Source organism: Podospora pseudopauciseta, chromosome 4 (genome assembly GCF_035222475.1).
Source record: "Podospora pseudopauciseta strain CBS 411.78 chromosome 4, whole genome shotgun sequence".
Taxonomy (NCBI): domain Eukaryota; kingdom Fungi; phylum Ascomycota; class Sordariomycetes; order Sordariales; family Podosporaceae; genus Podospora; species Podospora pseudopauciseta.
In genome coordinates this window covers 1,412,402-1,430,666 of record NC_085894.1, presented here as the reverse complement: position 1 = coordinate 1,430,666, position 18,265 = coordinate 1,412,402, and the positions used below count along the sequence as shown (strand labels likewise).

At 53.7% G+C, this 18,265-nt stretch overlaps 7 protein-coding genes across 7 annotated transcripts; 2 read left to right on the top strand and 5 right to left on the bottom strand.

Moving 5' to 3' along the window:
• Positions 1-262: 262 nt before the first annotated feature.
• QC763_403030 (uncharacterized protein) lies at positions 263-2,279 on the bottom strand (the record flags this gene model as incomplete). The annotated part of the gene is given in 3 exon segments (XM_062911930.1): positions 263-940; positions 956-1,718; positions 1,786-2,279. The coding sequence occupies 2 exon segments, from the start codon at positions 2,277-2,279 to the stop codon at positions 1,292-1,294; spliced, it is 921 nt and encodes a 306-aa protein (XP_062765566.1). The 3' UTR covers positions 263-940; positions 956-1,291.
• A 1,302-nt stretch (positions 2,280-3,581) lies between these two features.
• Positions 3,582-4,219, bottom strand: QC763_403025 (uncharacterized protein; the record flags this gene model as incomplete). Its single annotated transcript, XM_062911929.1, has 3 exons — positions 3,582-3,642; positions 3,753-3,894; positions 4,042-4,219. 3 exons carry the CDS (start codon positions 4,217-4,219, stop codon positions 3,582-3,584), a joined length of 381 nt encoding a protein of 126 aa, XP_062765565.1.
• A 548-nt stretch (positions 4,220-4,767) lies between these two features.
• On the bottom strand, positions 4,768-7,673 carry NOT5 (General negative regulator of transcription subunit 5). The gene is made up of 5 exons (XM_062911928.1): positions 7,301-7,673; positions 6,832-7,236; positions 5,697-6,762; positions 5,075-5,636; positions 4,768-5,018 (listed from the first exon to the last, which is right to left on the bottom strand). The coding sequence occupies exons 2-5, from the start codon at positions 7,084-7,086 to the stop codon at positions 4,958-4,960; spliced, it is 1,944 nt and encodes a 647-aa protein (XP_062765564.1). The 5' UTR covers positions 7,087-7,236; positions 7,301-7,673; the 3' UTR covers positions 4,768-4,957.
• On the top strand, positions 7,615-8,600 carry DTD1 (D-tyrosyl-tRNA(Tyr) deacylase; the record flags this gene model as incomplete). The annotated part of the gene is made up of 4 exons (XM_062911927.1): positions 7,615-7,906; positions 7,976-8,197; positions 8,265-8,458; positions 8,523-8,600. Exons 1-4 carry the CDS (start codon positions 7,900-7,902, stop codon positions 8,598-8,600), a joined length of 501 nt encoding a protein of 166 aa, XP_062765563.1. The 5' UTR covers positions 7,615-7,899.
• A 624-nt stretch (positions 8,601-9,224) lies between these two features.
• CYP41 (cytochrome P450 monooxygenase 41) lies at positions 9,225-10,711 on the top strand (the record flags this gene model as incomplete). The annotated part of the gene is made up of 2 exons (XM_062911926.1): positions 9,225-9,585; positions 9,660-10,711. 2 exons carry the CDS (start codon positions 9,225-9,227, stop codon positions 10,424-10,426), a joined length of 1,128 nt encoding a protein of 375 aa, XP_062765562.1. The 3' UTR covers positions 10,427-10,711.
• A 287-nt stretch (positions 10,712-10,998) lies between these two features.
• On the bottom strand, positions 10,999-14,928 carry BUD2 (GTPase activating factor; the record flags this gene model as incomplete). Its single annotated transcript, XM_062911925.1, has 1 exon — positions 10,999-14,928. One exon carries the CDS (start codon positions 14,926-14,928, stop codon positions 10,999-11,001), a length of 3,930 nt encoding a protein of 1,309 aa, XP_062765561.1.
• Positions 14,929-15,937: 1,009 nt separating this feature from the next.
• Positions 15,938-17,785, bottom strand: QC763_402970 (uncharacterized protein; the record flags this gene model as incomplete). The annotated part of the gene is made up of 3 exons (XM_062911924.1): positions 17,481-17,785; positions 16,627-16,870; positions 15,938-16,572 (listed from the first exon to the last, which is right to left on the bottom strand). Exons 1-3 carry the CDS (start codon positions 17,610-17,612, stop codon positions 15,938-15,940), a joined length of 1,011 nt encoding a protein of 336 aa, XP_062765560.1. The 5' UTR covers positions 17,613-17,785.
• Positions 17,786-18,265: the final 480 nt, after the last annotated feature.

Genomic DNA, 18,265 nt, shown 5'->3' with positions numbered 1-18,265 from the left:
TTTCAGTAACTGACTGCTGCCGACGCCAGGAATGATGGTGAGCCTTCATTCATCTCCAATTCTGGACAGAAATCTTTTTCTGCACCGAATTCGGGATGTTCAACCATGCGGATCCACAAATCTTACATATCGATAACGCCTTGGATCAATGAATCGTCATTGTTTCCATATTCTCGGTCCGTTTGAGACACCCCATGCGCAACACTCCACCACCAATGCAACGACTCGCTCTGTTGTAAAAAAGATATCGAGTTCTTCAGATGCCGCGGGGAGCCTTATTTCCAACTCGAATGCATTATTGCAAAGGAAGTCTCTTCTGTGTTCTCTACCAAACAAAGGCCAGAAGCCCAATGGCTAACTAGGTAGATAAAGAGATCACCCCTTGCTCAGGCCCAGTATAAGAACCAGCAGCATGATCCACTTTCGACGACATGTCTCGAAAAGAAAGACGACAAATATGTGCCTATACAAACAACGGGGAAGTACTTATCTTCCTCAACCCCAAAATCGACCACCACCCATGCCATGCCATTTCATCCAATCCCAATGCCAGATCTCGATCTATCCTCTTTAAACTCCCCATGTATGGTTTCCCATAACGTACAAACGTTGGTACAAAATACAATGTACACAGCCCATCTGCAAAAACAACTGCTTTGCAGATGGGCTGAAACGGCCGTGAGGCCACCAATAGGAGACAGCAACATGTGCGTCTCTCCTCGTGGTTGAAAACGTGTAGAAAAGGCTCTCTCCCTGTGAGCCTCCTCACTCGAGCTGGAAGCCGCCCATCGCCTCCTTGTCTCCAAACCCTGAGGATCCTCATTGTCCACCTTGACAATTCAGCCTGAAAGAGGCCAGTGGCGGCCATCTCTGACGATGATCCGTGTAAAAGCAAGGACGCCCCTGAAAACGCCAAAAACAAAAAAAAAAAAAAAAAAAAAAAAAAAAAAAAAAGAAGACCCCACATCCCAAAAAGGAAGGTAACGAACGGCTGGCCTCTTGCTGCTGATCATCATCATGACCGTCATCGATATAGGAAAAAGAATGAACAGAAAAACAGAACAGAACAAAACAAAAAGCTCCCCAACTCCGTACTCCGGTCGTCACGAAAAGAATGTGTCGCAGAAGCCACCCGCAAATAATGCAAAAGAAATAAGACACCATAAAAAGCAACCAACCTCCCCGGCCCAGACAATAATGCGGCCCAGTCGTATAAGAGGGAGGGAAAACATCAGAGACTATCGGCCATCAACAGGACCGAGCCCTCACCTTCTAATCATCACCCACCACACTACCCTCTCCCGGCAGCAGCCTCCCTCACCCTCATCCTGTCGCTCTCGCACGAGCTCCCACACGCAGGACAGGTATACCCCTCCATCTCAACGTCCACTCTCACCACCAGGCACTTGTTGCATCTCCACCACCCGTTGAACACCGCGCGAGGCGCCCTAGATTCCCACCATTCCCTATCCTCCTTTTTGCTCCTCCGCAGGAGATCCTCCTTGTGGAAATCCCGGAGGTGGTCTCGGAAGTGGTCCTGCCTGCCAAAAGGCGCCTCGTGTCGGGGACACTTCTTGTAGTCGCAGTGATACTTGATCCTTTGATCCTCGTCTATGTGAACCTGTTTGTAGTGCCGGTCAAGGTCGGCCGAGCGGGAGAAGGCTTTCTGGCTGCAGCCAGGTGAGAGGCAAGGGTAGGTTTGCTTTTCCGAGACGGTGCTGCAGAGAAACAAAGTTAGCAAGAGGGTGTCTGGTCTGGTGGTGTGTGGTAGGTATAGTAACCTACGAGACTGAATATGATGTGTCGACCTCTTGGACGGACTGAGCGGGCAGCTGTTGTTGACCATAGTTGTCTGGGTCAAACGGGACGCCGGCATACGCGGGGTCGTAGGGATCAGTGGTGTCGTAGTCGTAATAGTTGGCAACAGGGTAGAGTTCTGATGGCAGGTAGGGCGGGGCGAGCATTTGCATGTCTGATGGTGCTGGGACATTATCTTCGTGCAAATGACCACCAGCATTGGCGACAAGTGGACCCGAGTCTTGTGGCTGAGGAGGATATGAGGACCAGCCCTCGCTGTACACCTTGTGCTCGACTATTGGCGAACCGAGTGACGATAACTCGGTCGAGTACTGGCTGGAGGCGTAAGTGAGGTTTGTGTTGGCTGTCGACTGCGAGCTGCTCCTCTGCATGCTCGCACTTGTTGGGATAGGCCAAGGGCCATCTTGGTAGGCAGGGCCATCAAAGACTGGGCTTTGAAGATAGGAAGAAGGGTAGTCCATGTGGTATAGTGATTGAACCGTCCTGTTCACCGGTAACCACCCCTGAAGAAAACCTGTTGATGTTTATTAGCACGATCTGCTGCCTGTGGTCAAGACGAATTCAGGAAAAGGGAAAACCCACTAATAGCTGAGTGCTAGATATTGACGGACTCGAAGACTCGAACCACCTTTGCCACTTTCTTTCGTAAGGAAGGGTATATGAATGGGAAAGTAGTCGTGCTGGAGTCAGTTGGGGATGAGACCTGTGGGTGGCTATCTGGAAATGTGCCGACCATATATCTTGAGCCACGAATACATTGATCACGGACCATTCACCCAGAGAAGCGACAATGGGCACCTTCTACACCGCGGTAAGGCGGGAATGTATGCAGCAGGAAGTAATGTCAAGCGTGGTTTCCTATCGCGGACATCTCTGATACCGCGGCAGAGCTATGGTGCAAGCAGGCTGAGAGACACACACCATCAAAAACGTAGAAGAAAGTTGCCCGCAGCCCGTTTCCTGCGTCTCTACCCAACCCCTGCCTCCCCAAGATACTGGGCGGGGGCTGTTCGCGAGCCTCATTGTCCCCTCAGTGTCACCATAGCCCAGTTTCAAGCTTCAAGGGGACGTGTATTGATTGCAGCCACGCCGATGACGGAGCAATCTTGAAAAAGAAAGGGAAATTGCCCAGCCAGGTGGGAGAACAGTGAGACTAACAGTGGAAGGAATGTGGGAACAAGACGATAGCGTAACACCTTTCTGTGTTGAGTATCGCTTAAAGGCTTAGATGTCCCGCAACAAGCTCACAGGGTCAGATCGACCTTCGGTGAGCGTTTGGAAGTACCCAACATGATCTTCCAATGATGATGGAGAGCTAACTCTTCCAGAAAGTCGGCGAGGAACCAAAGCTCGCAGCACCCATCCAACATGCGTGTTTGTTAATGCAATAGCGGATGGCTCCGAGCCGGCAACAAAAGAACCACCTTTGGCTTGACACTTGCATGCCTTTCCTGGACGAGGGCATATTGCCTTGGCAGGGCTTACCAGAAGGCATCCACAAACAGTGAGCTCTCCCCACATGTGAGACCTGGTCGAAGCAAGTAAGGCGATCGAAGGCTTTGTTCGATTTGATCCAGTAACGGCGGAAAGGGGTGGCGGCCTTGCGACCTGAGAGGCGGATGGGAGATAGCCGAATTGATGATAACAAGCTCCTCCGTAAGGGAGGTCTTGGAGATGGAGCGCCCGGATTGTTTGTAAAAACCGGACATACGTCTTCAGCGGCTGTCTCCGCGAAGAGAGTGGAGCGTCAAGATGGAAATCAGTCAACTGACATCGGCCATTGTATCTTTTGCCCGGCGGTGCAGTGCTGTTATGCAGGCAAGTCTGAGGATTCGTTCAGTGACTAATCGCAAAAAATTGCCAGACCTGGCAGCCCGTGATAGGTCCAAACGCTCTGGCCGGTCGGTAAGCAGGCGAGATCAAAAGGTACCTACAGCCTCGCAGGATATATGTGCAGTGTCATGTACAGTTGATGATGAGCCAAGAGCTCATTGAATCTGGAAATTTCGAGTGCGGCTGAGCAGTCTGCATAGTTGGGGACTGTTGCTTCTGCAGTCTCGATGGACTGGAAAGCCACTTGATAGAGAGTGGTGCGATGGGAGAGTCCTCAAGGAATTCGGTGACAAGATGTTGCATTTATCTGCACCGTTCGTGTTAGCAGCATGGCTTCTGATTCGAGATTCAGTCATTGGTGCCACACCGCACACCTTGTTGCAGCCTCACGTCTGCTGTCTCTGCGGATGGTGGGTGTGAACGTGACTAGGACGCCTACGTTATCATTATCATGCAGATGGTTGGGAGGTTGCGGCTCATGCAAGTTTGAATGTGGTACGCGCCCCGGAGCCTCCTGGAGGTTGCCTTCTGCGGGACTCTGGGTAATATCTGAATGGCTGATATGCATGTCCCCTTGCATATCTGGGTGTAAGTAGAGGTCCAATGGCAGCCCGTCGTACTGCTATGGGCTGCTGTGGGGAAATGGCTGCCTTGCGCATTTTCTACGCCTTGTGCCAGCAAGGTGAGGCCAGCAATGATATCAACTCACAAGGCAGACTAGAGAGGCTGTGTAGTTGGGGGTTAGCGACTTCCACTTCCTGATGGTGAGACGGGTAATAGCAGGGCCCTTTTTCGCCTTCTTCCAGCCTGTTTGCCACCAGGCTCACCGTCATCATCTGGCCGTTGTTCCCGGATTCGTCGCGCGATTGTTCAGCTGATGGCTGGGGAGCGGTACAGATAAAACGGGTAGACCACTGAGGTACGAACCCGTGGCACTTGGATGGAAGGGTATATAACTGATTCTTTGTGATCTCGTTGTCAGCTTGAGGACTGCCATTAAGGATGCCCACCCCCCTTCCTCAGGATGGGCATCCATGGTTCACCTTTTGCTGTGGGCCGTACTTTTTTCTGCGTGTATGCCGATACCCACCAACGGTCTTATGCATATCTGCCCAGGTCACGAGATATGCCTACAACAATACAGTGATGCTTCAGTGCACCGAGTCAAAACATTGCAATTATGTTGTTTCCTCCAAACGTTATCGACACTCTGTAGTGTCCGTGAGCCCAATGTCTCACTAAAGAAAGCCCCAGCGTTAAGGTTACATCGCTAGACCACACACGACCATCTTGCCGGCACACAAGTTCAAACCTCATCCTCGAGAAACTTGTAGGCAAACTTAAAATCTGCCTTTCTGCGGTTCATCCTGGGGCTCTGTCAGCAGCGATTCGTCCATGGTATCTTTGCGGAAGGGAGACCAACCATGTGCTCTCATAATCGAAGAAGCGGTACGTCCCCTGTTCAAACTCTTCGGTAATCGACTTTGGTTCTTCGTGTCTCTGAAACCATGTCTGGTATTGTTTATGGAACCTCCAACTCTGGTCCTTCAAAGCCCTCGCGGCAAGATATTGCTGGTATGTCCCCTGTTTGTAGTAGAAAACGTAAAAGAGTGTGTCTGGCTCGATTCGTTCGTACAGTCGTGGGTCATCCAGGATATCTAGCGGCTCTTGTGGGAAGTGTGTGTGCGCGAGGTACTTCGTCTCCGGCACATACGCGCGGGGTGGTTCGGCATCCGCAACTTCAGGCTTAGCCGCTTCCGATGTGATATGCATCCTCTGGGTCAATGGTGAGTTTATTGACGCCGTCCGCTTCTTGGTCACTTCGTATGATTCCACCAGGTCTTGGAGGACCGCAGGGAGATGATATATCGACTCTTCCTCTTCATCTTCCTCTTCCTCCTCGATTGGCTTGATGCCATTAGAAACGCCGTTCGCAGCCGGTACTGGTGCTGATACTGGAGCCCCTTGTGTTGACGCCGAACCTGCTGTGAAACATCTGTTAGCTCCTTGCCCGTCAAGTCCAGTTTTTGACTGCCTAAACGAACCTCGCGCGGGGGTGGCATCTCCGTGATCTGAAGCTGCTGGTGTGGCGGTTGGCGGTTGTACAGGAGCCTTGCCCTTTGATGCTGCAGATTTGGGCGCTTCCTTGGCTGGCGGCTGGGCAGTTTGTAGGGGTGCCCTGTCCTGCACCACCGGTTGTATGGGTGCTGTGCTGGGAGAGTTGGTAGTACTTGTCCTCGGCTGACTTGGTGCTAACGGAGAGGCGGCGGATGCTGGAGGAGCACCTGGCGGAGGGGGTAAAGGCGCAATGCCCACGTTGTTCTTATCGCTTGCGGCAGCGGCTGCTGCTGCGCTGGCATACTTCAAACCCTCGGCGGGCCGGGTTGGTAGCGCTGCCGGCTTCATGGCAACATTGGCCTGGACCCCATTGCTGTTGGTTGTTTGCGAGTTGTGGACGGTTGCGAGCGTTGGGAGGGGTGACTTTTGGGCCGAGGGACGTCGTGTAGCCGACCCTGTCACAGCATCGGCCACCGTGCGTTGCTTTCCGACCGGAGCAGCAGCTGCCGGTCTTGTCGTCTCGGGCTCAGGGGCTGGCTCCTCTTGAACCGACTGGGTGTCCTGTGATGAGCCCTTGTCGTTCTCCAGGTTCATACCAAAGGCATCCTCCTCTTCTTCCAGGTTTAGATCGTCATACATGCCCTCGTCCTCGGGGAAATCGTCGTTCATGCCGTCGGACACGTAGTACTTGATGCTCTCCTCTAGGTCCGTGACTTGCTCGGTCTCGACGCCCCCATTTTCGAGTGAGCGGCGAATCAGCTCCAGCTTCCCTTGGTGCCATTTATGCCGTTCGATGATGCGCTCTATCTCGGCGATGCGCTCCAGCTTGGTTGCCTGTCCCTTGCCCTTCTTCATGGTGGCTTGTATCGATTCGCCTTCGGCCTCGAGGGTTTCGATTTGCTGCTCGAGTTCGTCAACCATGTTGCTCAGGAATTCGCTTGCCTCCAGCTTCGCTTGCTCCTTGGGGTCCAGCTTGGTGGCGGCTGATAACCCCTCTTTAGAGTACGCCTTCGTCTTCATCGCCTTTTCGACAGCCTTGAACTTCTCCATTTGCTAGACAGAGGGAACACACCAGTAAGCACACAGCACATCCTCTATCATCAAACTAGGTAGGCAACCAACCGTCTCTATCAGCCTCCGCTGCTCCAGCAGCGGCCCCTTATCCTTGATATCATTGCTAGCAGCCCATGTCTTGATCTGATCGCGCAGCCTCTGCAACTTCTTGATTTCTCGCTTCAGCTGATCTTCTAGCTTCTCCTTTTGCGCCTGATTGGTGGACTGCTCAATCTTCTCGTAAATGGCCTCGAAGTCGGCGACACCTTCAGCCACCTTCTTGAAGCACTTGTCGACTTCCTGCTGCAGCTTTCGTGCCGCCATCTTGCTGGTAGTGGTGCTGCGCTGTAGGAAACGTAAGGTTTAGGGTGAGGGGTTCGTTTGGTGGCTGGCCGTCGCGCGACCAAATAACTCGGGGGCAGGCAATCAGCCTTTCTCTCCAGGGTTGGAGTAGTCGGAATATGACTGCCAAAGCTGCAAGTTAATTAGCTTCGACCCGTCCAACAACGTCACACGGCCGGGTAGGTAGGTTATTTACCGTGGGGATGATTGCAGCTCTGTCGGCGTAAAAAAGGGCAACATGCGAGAAGGGGAACAAGTCGTGGTTGGTATTGAGGGGGGGGAAGGGAAGGGAATGCGAAGTCGCTGAAACAAACCAGGCTGTTTGCTGATGCAGCAAGAGATGGCAGGCTGTCGGCCAAATCAAAGAATGGCAAGCCCAGCTCAGACACCCTCACCTCGCCCGCCCGCTGCTGCCCTGTGTGAGACCTGGGATTGGGACTCGCACTAGTATCCACTATCGCCCCCGATAAAGAGCCTCGCCCTCGGGCCTTATCAATTGGGTTACACATGGAGCAATTCACTTGGCTACTATCTTTGATTGATGACGGAGCAATTGACAGCACCCTCCTTGCCATTTGTATTCTTCTCTCGGCTTGTTTCTCCGTGTAAAAGGGGCAATTGCATATGGCCAACTATCTGTTCTGTTACACAGGACTTGGCTCAGTCTTGCTTGGAGAAACAGGGATGCTTTTCCTGAATCCACTTTTATAAGCCAACAAGGCCATTCGCTGGCCGCCACTGGCTGACAAAGCCCAACTCCCTACAACTTGACCATTTCACGAAGAAGTCTGCAACATGAAGGGTATGTCACAGTCCTCCGAATGCCTTGGAATATGCTTTCAAGACCCGAATCTGAGCGATATATAAATAGCCATCCTTCAACGAGTGCTTTCAGCCTCGGTCACGGTAGACCAGGAGCTGGTTTCATCGATAGGAAAAGGCATCTTGGTCCTGGCTGCAGTTGCGCCGGGTGACACTGAGAAGGAAGCTGATGCCCTGGCAGCGAAGGTCCTCAAGTTGAGGCTTTGGGATGATGATACAGGGGGCCGTTGGAAGAAGAATGTCCAAGATATCAACGGCGAAGTACTATGTGGTGAGCAATACTCTGTGAGTTGTCAGTGTTGCAATGATCCGTATGCTAAAAATGGCCCTGATCACAGTATCACAATTCACGCTCCTAGCTTCTACCAAGAAGGGCAGCAAACCGGACTTCCACGGTGCCATGGGAGGGGACGAGGCCAAGAGCCTCTACCAGTATTTCTACCGCCGAGTTCAGGAAGGCTATGCTGCCGACAAGGTGAAGGATGGCGTCTTCCAAGCCATGATGCAGGTTGCCCTCGTAAATGACGGACCGGTAAGCCCCAGAAAGCGCCACCTCTTTCCTTTTTTCTTTGGGTGTTTTGCTTATATCAAACAAGGTCACTCTTGAGGTCTCAGCAAGCCCTCCCAAGGAACAAGACCAGAAGAAGCCAAAGACCACGGAACCGCCCAAATAAGGACTAATCCGTCCGTACTGCTACACCGGCGGGTGCCTCTTCAGATCATCACGCGATTAGCCAAATAAAGACAACTGGTGAGCTCATACCGTGTGATGTTATACTCAGCGTTGTTCCTACCAGGCATGCGGTGGTGGTTTGAAGTCTGGAGAAGTGTCCCGGCAGGCATGTGGGCGAGATGGCACCTTTCCAAAACAGGTAAGGTTCCAGGTTGCTTGCGGCTTCTTTTAGCCCAGAGGCCCCACCGCGACCCCAACCCCTCATTCATTGTCGGTGCTTGACTGTTGACAGCCCCACCATTTCGAAGGTTCAGGAAGCTCCCCTCCATGCCTGTATTGATGTCTGCCAGTGCATCCAACAGGCCGAGTTGCGATTGAAAAGGACCATTGACATCCCCAATTCGTCTGTGATCACTATAGTCTTCCATCCACACTGCACTGTTAATTTTTTAACACCCAATTCTACCCACAACATCGAAAGTAGCCCTCTCTTCAACGTGCCCCCTTGAGCACCCCTTACGAACGCGCGCGCTTGTAAACGCACCAGGGGAACTCTCCTTCTAATTTTTCTCCCCCTTCTAGAAACAACCCATTCCATCTACCCAAGACACCCGTTATAGCAACCATGAGCAGCACCGAGGAGACAAAGAAGGCTCGCAGCCGCGTCTTCTTTGACGTTACCATCGGAGGAAAGCCCGCCGGCCGCATCACATTCGAGCTTTACGATGACATTGTGCCCAAGACGGCCGAGAACTTCCGCGCTCTCTGCACGGGCGAGAAGGGTATCGGCAAGGCCGGTAAACCTTTGCACTACAAGGGGTCACTATTCCACCGCATCATCAAGCAGTTCATGATCCAGGGTGGTGACTTCACGGCCGGCAATGGCACAGGCGGCGAGTCCATCTATGGTGCCAAGTTTGAGGATGAGAACTTTGAGCTGAAGCACGACCGTCCTTTCTTGCTGTCCATGGCTAATGCTGGTCCCGGTAGGTAACACCGGCTAGGTGTCCTCGTCATATAGCTTGCGCAGTTTGACTGACTAGTGTTGGCGTGACCACAGGTACAAACGGTTCCCAATTCTTCATTACTACTGTGCCAACACCACATCTCGATGGAAAGCATGTCGTTTTTGGAGAGGTCCTCAGCGGCAAGTCCGTCGTCCGTCAACTCGAAAACCTCACCACTCAAGCCGACAAGCCCACGAAAGATGCCGTCATCGCCGACTGCGGCGAGCTCTCCGGCTCCGAAGCCATCACCGCCGACACCAAGACCGCCGACGCCTATGGTGATGAGTACGAAGATTTCCCCGAAGACCAAGTTAGTGGCAGCGAAACTCTTTCCGCCACTCAAATCCTCAAAATCGCCAGCGACTGCAAGGAGTTTGGCAACAAGGCTTTCAAGGGTGGCGACTTGAGCGTGGCCCTGGACAAATACCAAAAGGGCTTGCGCTACCTGAACGAGGACCCCGATCTGGACAACGAATCCGATGAGACCAAGTCCAGGCTCAGCACTTTGCGCATCTCGCTCAACACCAACGCGGCGCTCATGAATTTCAAGCTGGAGGCGTGGGATGACACGGTTCGTTCTGCAAACGGTGCTCTTGCCGTGGCTGGCATCTCAGGCAAGGAGAAGGCAAAGGCTCTCTACCACCGCGGACGTGCTCAGTTGCGTCTCAAGGACGAGGATGCTGCTCTGGAGAGTTTGGGAGAGGCTCAAAAGGTTGACCCGGAGAACGCGGCTGTCGCGAAGGAGCTGGCCGAGGTCAAGAAGGCGGCTGCTGCGAGACGCGCCAAGGAGAAGGCGGCGTACAAGAAGTTCTTTAGCTGAACGGGGCATGGAAAGATGATTGAGTTATGACTTTGCAAGCGATTTCTGACACATACAGGGTAGCCAGGTACCTTTTTCACACATTGTTTCTCTCTTCCTGGATGGGGTTTCATGGCGTCAAAACTCGCAATGGGAAGAAAACTAGTGGAGGGGTTCGCAGTAATGTTCACGCATACCCAACATAAGCGAAGGGACACTAGGTCTTTTCATCAATACTAGGATTGACTTTCTCTTTTCGTTCATCCGATTCCAGAGCTAATACTGAGAGTTGATGTGTTATCCTGCATAGTATGTTGTGTTGCTGTCTTCTGGCAGCAACCGTTCGTGACAACCAATATAGCAACACCCAATGCTAGTAGGTTGTGTTGTGCAACTATATTTCGCAAATGCCACCTTCATCCAGTGACAAGACTGTATGTGATCCTTTTATACTCCGACCCGCCATCTTCACCACCATGATGAATCCTTTCAGCGTCTCCAACGGCTATCATTGATTTCTGGCGGTGTTAACCAAACCCACCTCCCTCGCCCCCTAACGCCGCATATACACAAAACGCATACATACACATATACTAATCCCTATCTCTACCCCGGTCCCTATCCTTCTCCCTCCGCTTATGTTCCCGCTCATATTGCTTGTCTCTTCCCCTTTCTTGCACCTGCTGCTCCCGATCCCACGGCGTGCCACTGCTGGGGGTAGACGAGGAGCTCGTCGCGCCCTCAGGCATATCAGGTGAAACCGTCCTCGCCTTACGAATAAAGCCATTGAGGAGCTTCCGAGGCAGGTTGCGCACCGTGCCAGCAGCACCACCACCGCCAGGGTTGCCGCCACCATAGGCACCAGACATCTCACTGCTTCTCGAGACCTGTCTGTTGTTGCCACCCCCACTGTTCCCTCCACCAAACCTCGAGTCAAATTTGCTGTGACTGCTCGGGGAAAGCGCCAGGGATGTATGATCGAGCACGACATCACTCCCCGCCGAGCCTGGCGGGCGGCCCTCGGCGTCAAACCAGAAGGCGGTGTGGCTGCTGTTGCTGTATGGTGAGATGTGCAGTGTGTCGCCCAGGCTGATCCGATCAAGGGCATCGGTGAGGCTGATGCGGTCATTGTCGGGGAGCTGGCTGACTGCGTCGACGGCGCTGCGGAGGGTTTCGATCTGGGAGTAGCAGGCTGTTGCTCGGCGGTAGAGGTCTACACACATGGTGTGGAATTTCAAAAGGTCCCCTGTGTACACCTTGGAAGCGCTGGCGGTGATGGGGTGGGCGTCCATCCAGAGCTTGACGAGGGCGGCGAAGTTGCGGCCGGGATCAAGGAGGTAGGGTAGCGAGGGGAAGCCTTCGCGAGCGAGTGGTGATAGCCGGCCCATGATGGCGACTGGGGTTGAGTAGGAGGCCTGGAGGGTCATTTTGGTGCGTTCGGCGGGGATAGCGCAGACGGCATCGAGAAAGTCTTTGAAGGCCTGGCGCTGTGCGGTCAGGAAGCGGTTCATGGGTTCCATCCAGGTTTCCTTCTTGCCGATGGTGGAGAGGTTTGCGAGGGCTTGGAGACCCTTGGCTATGAGGGTTAGTGTGCGCTGGGCTCGGGGTTGAGGGTGGTCGCGCAGGAGGCCAAATAGTTTCGGGTTGAGAATAGCTGGGCAGAGGAAGCGAAGGAAGAGGAAGCCAGACACCGAGGTGTAGGTTACGGTGCGGAGGAAATCTCCGTATCGATCCTCGGCCACAGCACGAATGTATTTGAGAATATGCCGGAGCTCGGGTGGTAACCGTGACGCTGATGCAGCAATGCAGCCCCAAAGCTCGCTTGTCAGCTGGATGAGGTGATTCCAATGATGCTGCGCATCCTCGCCCTGCTGCAACTTGCTGGGATCGACCTCGCAGTTGGGGTTGAGCTCGTTGATTTCAAATATCTTCTCGGCCAGTGTTTCGTGTAAATATTCCTTTCCAAGGCGGCGCATGTGAAACTCGAGTGCTTGCGTCAAGAGGGAGTTGCCCCTGAACAGCAAATTGGCCTCACCCTGAAGCGACTTGCCCATATCGCGAACAATTTGCTCCCTATCGCTCGTGGATTCTAAGGAATCACTGGACTTGAGCCGACTGCTGAACCTGGGCTTTTTCAGCGTGGCCTGGCTTCCAATGCCGTCAATCTCTTCCTCAACCATGTTCATCAGCCACTCGTTCGAGGTGCCTGAAACCTGGAATATGTTGAGAAACGTCTCGGCGACGCGCCGCAGGTTTCCGGGGAGGGCCTCGGTAATTTGCGCCGTTAGTCCAGAGCTAAAGCGATGCAGGAGGTCTGAAAGCGGCTGATAATGTTTAGATAGGAGCACCACAAGCTCCTCGTGATGTAGTCGTACCAGCATGGAGCCGACAGACTGGTGTCTCTCATCGCAGATCGGAAACCACTGCTCGTGATCCTTTCCTCGGTCGAGCTGATGCAGTGGTATATCAACAGCACCGCAGAGAACTTCAGCCAGGTTGCCTGTCCTGGCCAACCCCAAAGTAGCTTGCAGTTGATGCGTGAAGCTCTCCATGTTTCCATCAATCCGTTTCAGCAGGACCGACAGATAAGGCAGCGACGCAGGGAGGTCTACAAACTCGCAGTCTTCCCGCCAGAACGGCTTTTTGGTGTTCATCTTGGTTGTCGTGCGAGCTCTGACCTCTCCATCGAGGATGACTTCGGCCAGATAATTGCCCGTGATTCCTTCGTGATCGGCGCTCTTGTTATGGCGATCCGAAGCTTGTCCGTCTGCAATAAGGGTGCGCCCGCGTAGTTTGGCCTCAGTAACCCTCACAGATATTGTCTTCTCCAGCCTAAAGGTCTCACCAGGAGGCTCAGCTTGGAGATCTGCCACCTCGCACACCTGTCCTCCACTGGCGGGATCCAGAGTGTAGACGTCAGGAACAGTGAATGCGCGCAAAAGCACAAACCAGACCTCAAACAGCACCCGCGACTCTAGTGACACATATATTGGTCTGAAAATCGAAAGCTGGGTGGAGGTCGACGAGTATATGGGGAAAATGGCCAGGCAGTAGTCCTCGTCCAACACAGATCTGTCCAGCTGCTGAATGGCTGACCTGGCTAGCTGAGGCAGCTCAATGACCGAGAGCACCGTTACATCATTTTCCGTCATGAGCTTGAGCTCACCATTGTCATGAAGAATACAAGACACCTTTCTCCATGCAGTTTGCGCTGACTTGAGATCACGGGTCGAGGGTCGTTTGACGATGGCGCGAGGGGAGGTGGCGATGCCCTTGTCCCACAGCATGACCTTGCCAACTTTGATTACGGGGGTGTCGCGCAGGCCCGAAGAAGACACACGGCGCTTGACCTCGGGTCGTGCTGGAGCTGCTGTGGTGGTCGCGCGAGGTGGTGTCTGCTTTGAAGCGGGCGGTCGCAGTTGTTGCCAGCAAAGAAGCGCCGCCAGCCAGAGATCGAGCTCTTCGGCCACCAGCGGCCGCAAGAGAAGGGTTGATGTCAGCTGGGGAGCGATGAGTTCCAGGCATTGGTATTCTCCATCCATTTGTTCCATTGGCACCACCCTGCACCCACGCAGGTCAGGAACCAGTGTGGTGTGAAAAGGGCCCCGGTCCCCTGGGTCAAACATTAGGCTTCCTTTATCCTCTTCTATATAGCATACACCGCTGTGCCAGGGCCCGCCGCTTTCTCGCTGGTACTCTATATCGCCTCGCATCCTGCCGCAGAGATTCTTCATCAGCAGCAGCACCTTGTTCGCATCAGTTGTGGGTATGGGCAGCAGCAACGAGTCAACTGATGGCGGGAGGGAAAGCAGGGGCGAGCTGGGCCGAGACGAGGGCCGTTTTGTCAAACGACTGCGGGTGCCTGCCGACTTCTTGTCCTTTTGAGCAGACGTGCTGAGTGATGTCTGCTGGAGATCTGGGAGTCGGTATGAGTCAAGGGGTGGCTGGAGAGGCGGCAGCCTGAGCTCATCAGCCACGGGGAGAGACGAGGAAAAGGAGCCGACGCGGTGTCGTGCCTCGACGGTCGGGGCAAGCTGTTGGCGGAAAGCACCGTCCATCGTGTGTGTCCTGGGACGAAACGAGGGCGGCGGTCGAAGCGGAGGACTGGACGAATTGGCCTCATAGGACCCGGCAAAGGAATCGTTAAAGACCACACCCTGGCGCCTCACAGGCAGGCTGGCCGGGACACCGGGTATCGTTCTGGGAGAGGTCTGAGGTGACACGGAACCGAAAGCGCGGGACGCCTGGCCAGTTCTGTCGCGGCTGTCGAGTGCGACGTCGGCCGGCTCAGGTGTGACGGCTGTGTCACCACGGTGCTGCACGACCAGGCTGGGACGGAAGGTGCTGCGAAGGTTACTGGTGGACAGCCTCTCCATGCCTCGCAACGACGGCACCTCGGACACTGGAGCAAGCACTGAGCTTTGTGCTGGACGCTCAGGGAGCGCAGGGGCGCCACCATTCCCGCTGACGCTGCTGCTGCTGCTGTTACTGCTGCCGCTGCTACCAAACGATCTGGTGTCCATGGCGGCCGGCAGCGGGCTGGTCAGTCTTCGCTCCGGAGGTATACGGCCTCAGCGCATTCGCATACGCCCACTCAAAGCATGCCCTTTCTCTTTCTCTTTCTCTTTCTCTTTTCTCTTTTCTCTTTTCTCTTCTCTTGTCCGTATCGCGTGCTTGCTCTCTCTGCCGCCACTATTGTGTCTTTTTGTTACTAGGACCCGACCCGAGAGGTGGAGCTTGCTTTGTCTGCTCCGACGAATCAGTACTCCTATCGTTGTTTCCAGTTTTCAAGCACACCGACCATAACATCACCAGAGCACCATAGCAAGGAGAAACCACACCATCACAACAAAGCTGGCACGCCAATCGAGCTCACGATATCTTCAAGGAACACGCCGACCGCAATGGGCTTAATTGAAGCCGCAGACGCGACGGTCACCAAAGCCCTGCTGGAGATTGTACAAAACGGCGATTGGGGCGGCCGGAGAGGATGGTGGACGGGCGGACGGGTCGCGGCGGACGGGTTCGAAGATCGTGGGGATCGGCGAAGGTGGGCTGTTTGGAGAACGCCTGTCGCGATCGGCAGACAGCTCGGCGCTGGGGGAGACGGGGATATGCTTGCGTGAAGAAGACTGCTATGCTGGTCTGAAGTGGTGTTGGTCTATAGTTTGTACAATGAACACTACAGCATTGCTAACGACTATACTCTGTATGGAGAGGATGGATGCTTGCTAGCCTGGCTACGCCCGCTAGGGAATGCGGATCGAGAGGGCCGCTCAGGACCGTCCAGTCCGGAAAGACAAGCGTGCCAGACCCTTGCTCCACTACCTATGGACACGACAGCCGGGGACAGCGGGGCCCTGACATGCGAACGTCAACTTTTGAGTGGTCAGCGGTGCTCAGCAGCCCAAAGTAGCCCCGCAACACCTCTGTGTCCGTTTCCGTGACTGGCCACCCGCAACCAACAACGGCGGAAAACGACGGCCAAAACACCAACCTTCATATATGCTACATCATGCTACGCAGCACATCTTAGAAGCCTTCTCCAACCATGATGGTACGGCCACCACCATACCAAAGGGCCCCATTCCGAGCATCCAACCCCCTCTCCTGGCCCACGATCCACTCGCCAACATATTCTCCATCTTGCACATCCCAGACCTCACCTTCCAGCCACTTGTTCAAATCATCAATAGCTTGGACCCATTTCTGCCGCTGTTCCGGCATCTCGTGGTCTGTCTGTGTAAGATATCGACCCAGCGTGATGTGGGCACTGGGAACAACATAACGTGACCCGATCTCTACGCCAGTCGACTTTGCTTCGTCAAAGACATCGCGACGCAGATGGTGGTAGGTGTAGGTGTCACTTTCCGCCGTGTCGTTCCCCAGCAGACCTGGATGGTTGATGTATTTTGGGTGCGGTGCCACGGGTGGTGGTGAGAGCACTGCTTCGCCTGCCGCAGGCAAGAACGAGACAGCCAATGCCGAGAGGTCATAGGATATAAAAGGCTTCACCAGACGAGCGCGCTTGGTGAAGGGCATGTTTGTCAGACTGGCGAGTTTCGGCCGCATGAGGGCCACCATACTTTCAATTTCAGCCGGTGATCGTGAATGGGCAATCTCGAGCGTGGTCATGTGCATCCGGTGAGTCGGCATAAGCCAAAGGTCTGGGAAGGTTCGATCGGTCAGCTCTGCTCGCGGAAGGAGGAAAATATGCTTACTGGGTGCTGCCTGTTTGAGTGCTTGCTGAAGATGAACAACCAACCGGATGATGTGATCTGGAGGCCTGGCCCAGAAAACAAGACAGTTGCGAGGGTCCTTGAATCCGGGCTCAAGCTTGGGGTTCTCTAAACGGAGTAAAAACGGATCGATGATGAGTTCTTTGAACTCGTGAGATAGAAACTTTTCTTTCTGTTGCAAGTTTCGGGCAATGCGATGGGCTGCATATAATGACTGAATCTTGGCCTGGAACCATGTCTCATTAGCAGGTTTCCTTTGTTTACATTTCGATGCCTCGAGTCTTGATCAATAAGAAAAGTTACTCTGGTGGCACTGATTCCGATTTTGCTTCGCATCCCTTCCGGTACCTTTGCCTTACTCCGTATTCTGTCCAGCGCTTTTTCCACAAGCTGCCGGCAACATCCCGACCGATAACCCGTCGTCTGCCGGCACTTGGTGCTTATACACTTCCCCCCCGATAGTCTGTTAGGGCTCAAGTCCGGATAGGGCCTCGGCCTCTTCGGGGTTTCCGCTGATGCTTTCCAAGCTTCTTCCCGCTCGCCCTCCGTAACCTTCCGCGGACCTCTGGCCCCGCTCTAGTGCATGCGCCGGCAACTTCTCCTCGTTGCCGACAGTCTTGTTCTGTTCCCTCTCAATATCCCTCTTCCCTCTGCCTCGCCTATTTCCCATCTTCCTATCTTATTTCTTCGGAATCCTCCTAATTCTTCCTCTCCTTCCTTCTTCTAACACCATGTCTCTTCTCGCTCCCTCAGTTTCCTCCCTCTGTTTTCAGCAACCGCCTGCTCCCCTCCACTACAAGACAACAAAAGTGCAATCACAGTCTTCAGGAACGTACCGCATTGCCATGACAAGCGTTGATCAGAGCGTTGTAAGGGTTGTCTCCAGGCTTGATTTCGACACCAGAAAGATCTTCCAACTTGTTCCCAATGTCTGTCGATTCCAGCTCGGGCTTCGCCATCTCCCCCATCTGAGCAGCTAATCAAGGATTTCGCTCACGTCAAGAACCCAGTCGTTAAAGCAGTGAATGCTCCAATCCCGGACCGTTTTCAACGTTGTTTTGCTGATATAGGGATCACTACGCAGCTTCGAATTCCGGACGGTTGTGTCTGTTGGGCATCGGATTGTGAGACAGGGATTTGATAATTATGTCCCAGCCGTCCAGCCACGTGTCTTGGCGGAACCCACCTTCAACGACATGTCGTCGTCCACCAATCAAGATCAATCCCAAGTTCTTAGCCGTGGATTTCTGATCCTTTTGGGAGCGTGTCGAGGTCTCATGGACTGTCTGGACTATTTCGTATAGGTCCAATCTGTCTTCATCTTTTGTCAGTCTCTGGCTATCCCCCAGTTTCTGCTTCTGACATCTTCTTGCTCTAATACGTCACATCTCCACAAGGGCAACTTAGTGCTAGGTGCTGACTCCCCTCTCTCGAAATGGTATCATGGTATGCCCGGCCTCCCTATCGTTATATGGGCGTGGCGTGGCTCTCTGATCTTCAACGCCTGGGCTCGAGCTTTGTGGTACATCACTTCCTTTATTGGCAAGAATGTGTGGAAGGCATTCCCATGACCCTTTCCAACTTCTTGTCAGCTTTGGTTGGAGACCTTGTGTTTTGGGGT

What these genes read in the sequence shown, in the direction of transcription:
- NOT5 (XM_062911928.1), bottom strand. Translation starts at nt 7,086, where the DNA reads ATGGCGGCACGAAAGCTGCAGCAGGAAGTCGACAAGTGCTTCAAGAAG. An exon ending in AGATGCCACCCCCGCGCGAG is followed by an intron (nt 5,637 to 5,696) that starts GTTCGTTTAGGC and finishes GATGTTTCACAG; the next exon opens with CAGGTTCGGCGTCAACACAA. An exon ending in TTCGATTATGAGAGCACATG is followed by an intron (nt 5,019 to 5,074) that starts GTTGGTCTCCCT and finishes ACAGAGCCCCAG; the next exon opens with GATGAACCGCAGAAAGGCAG.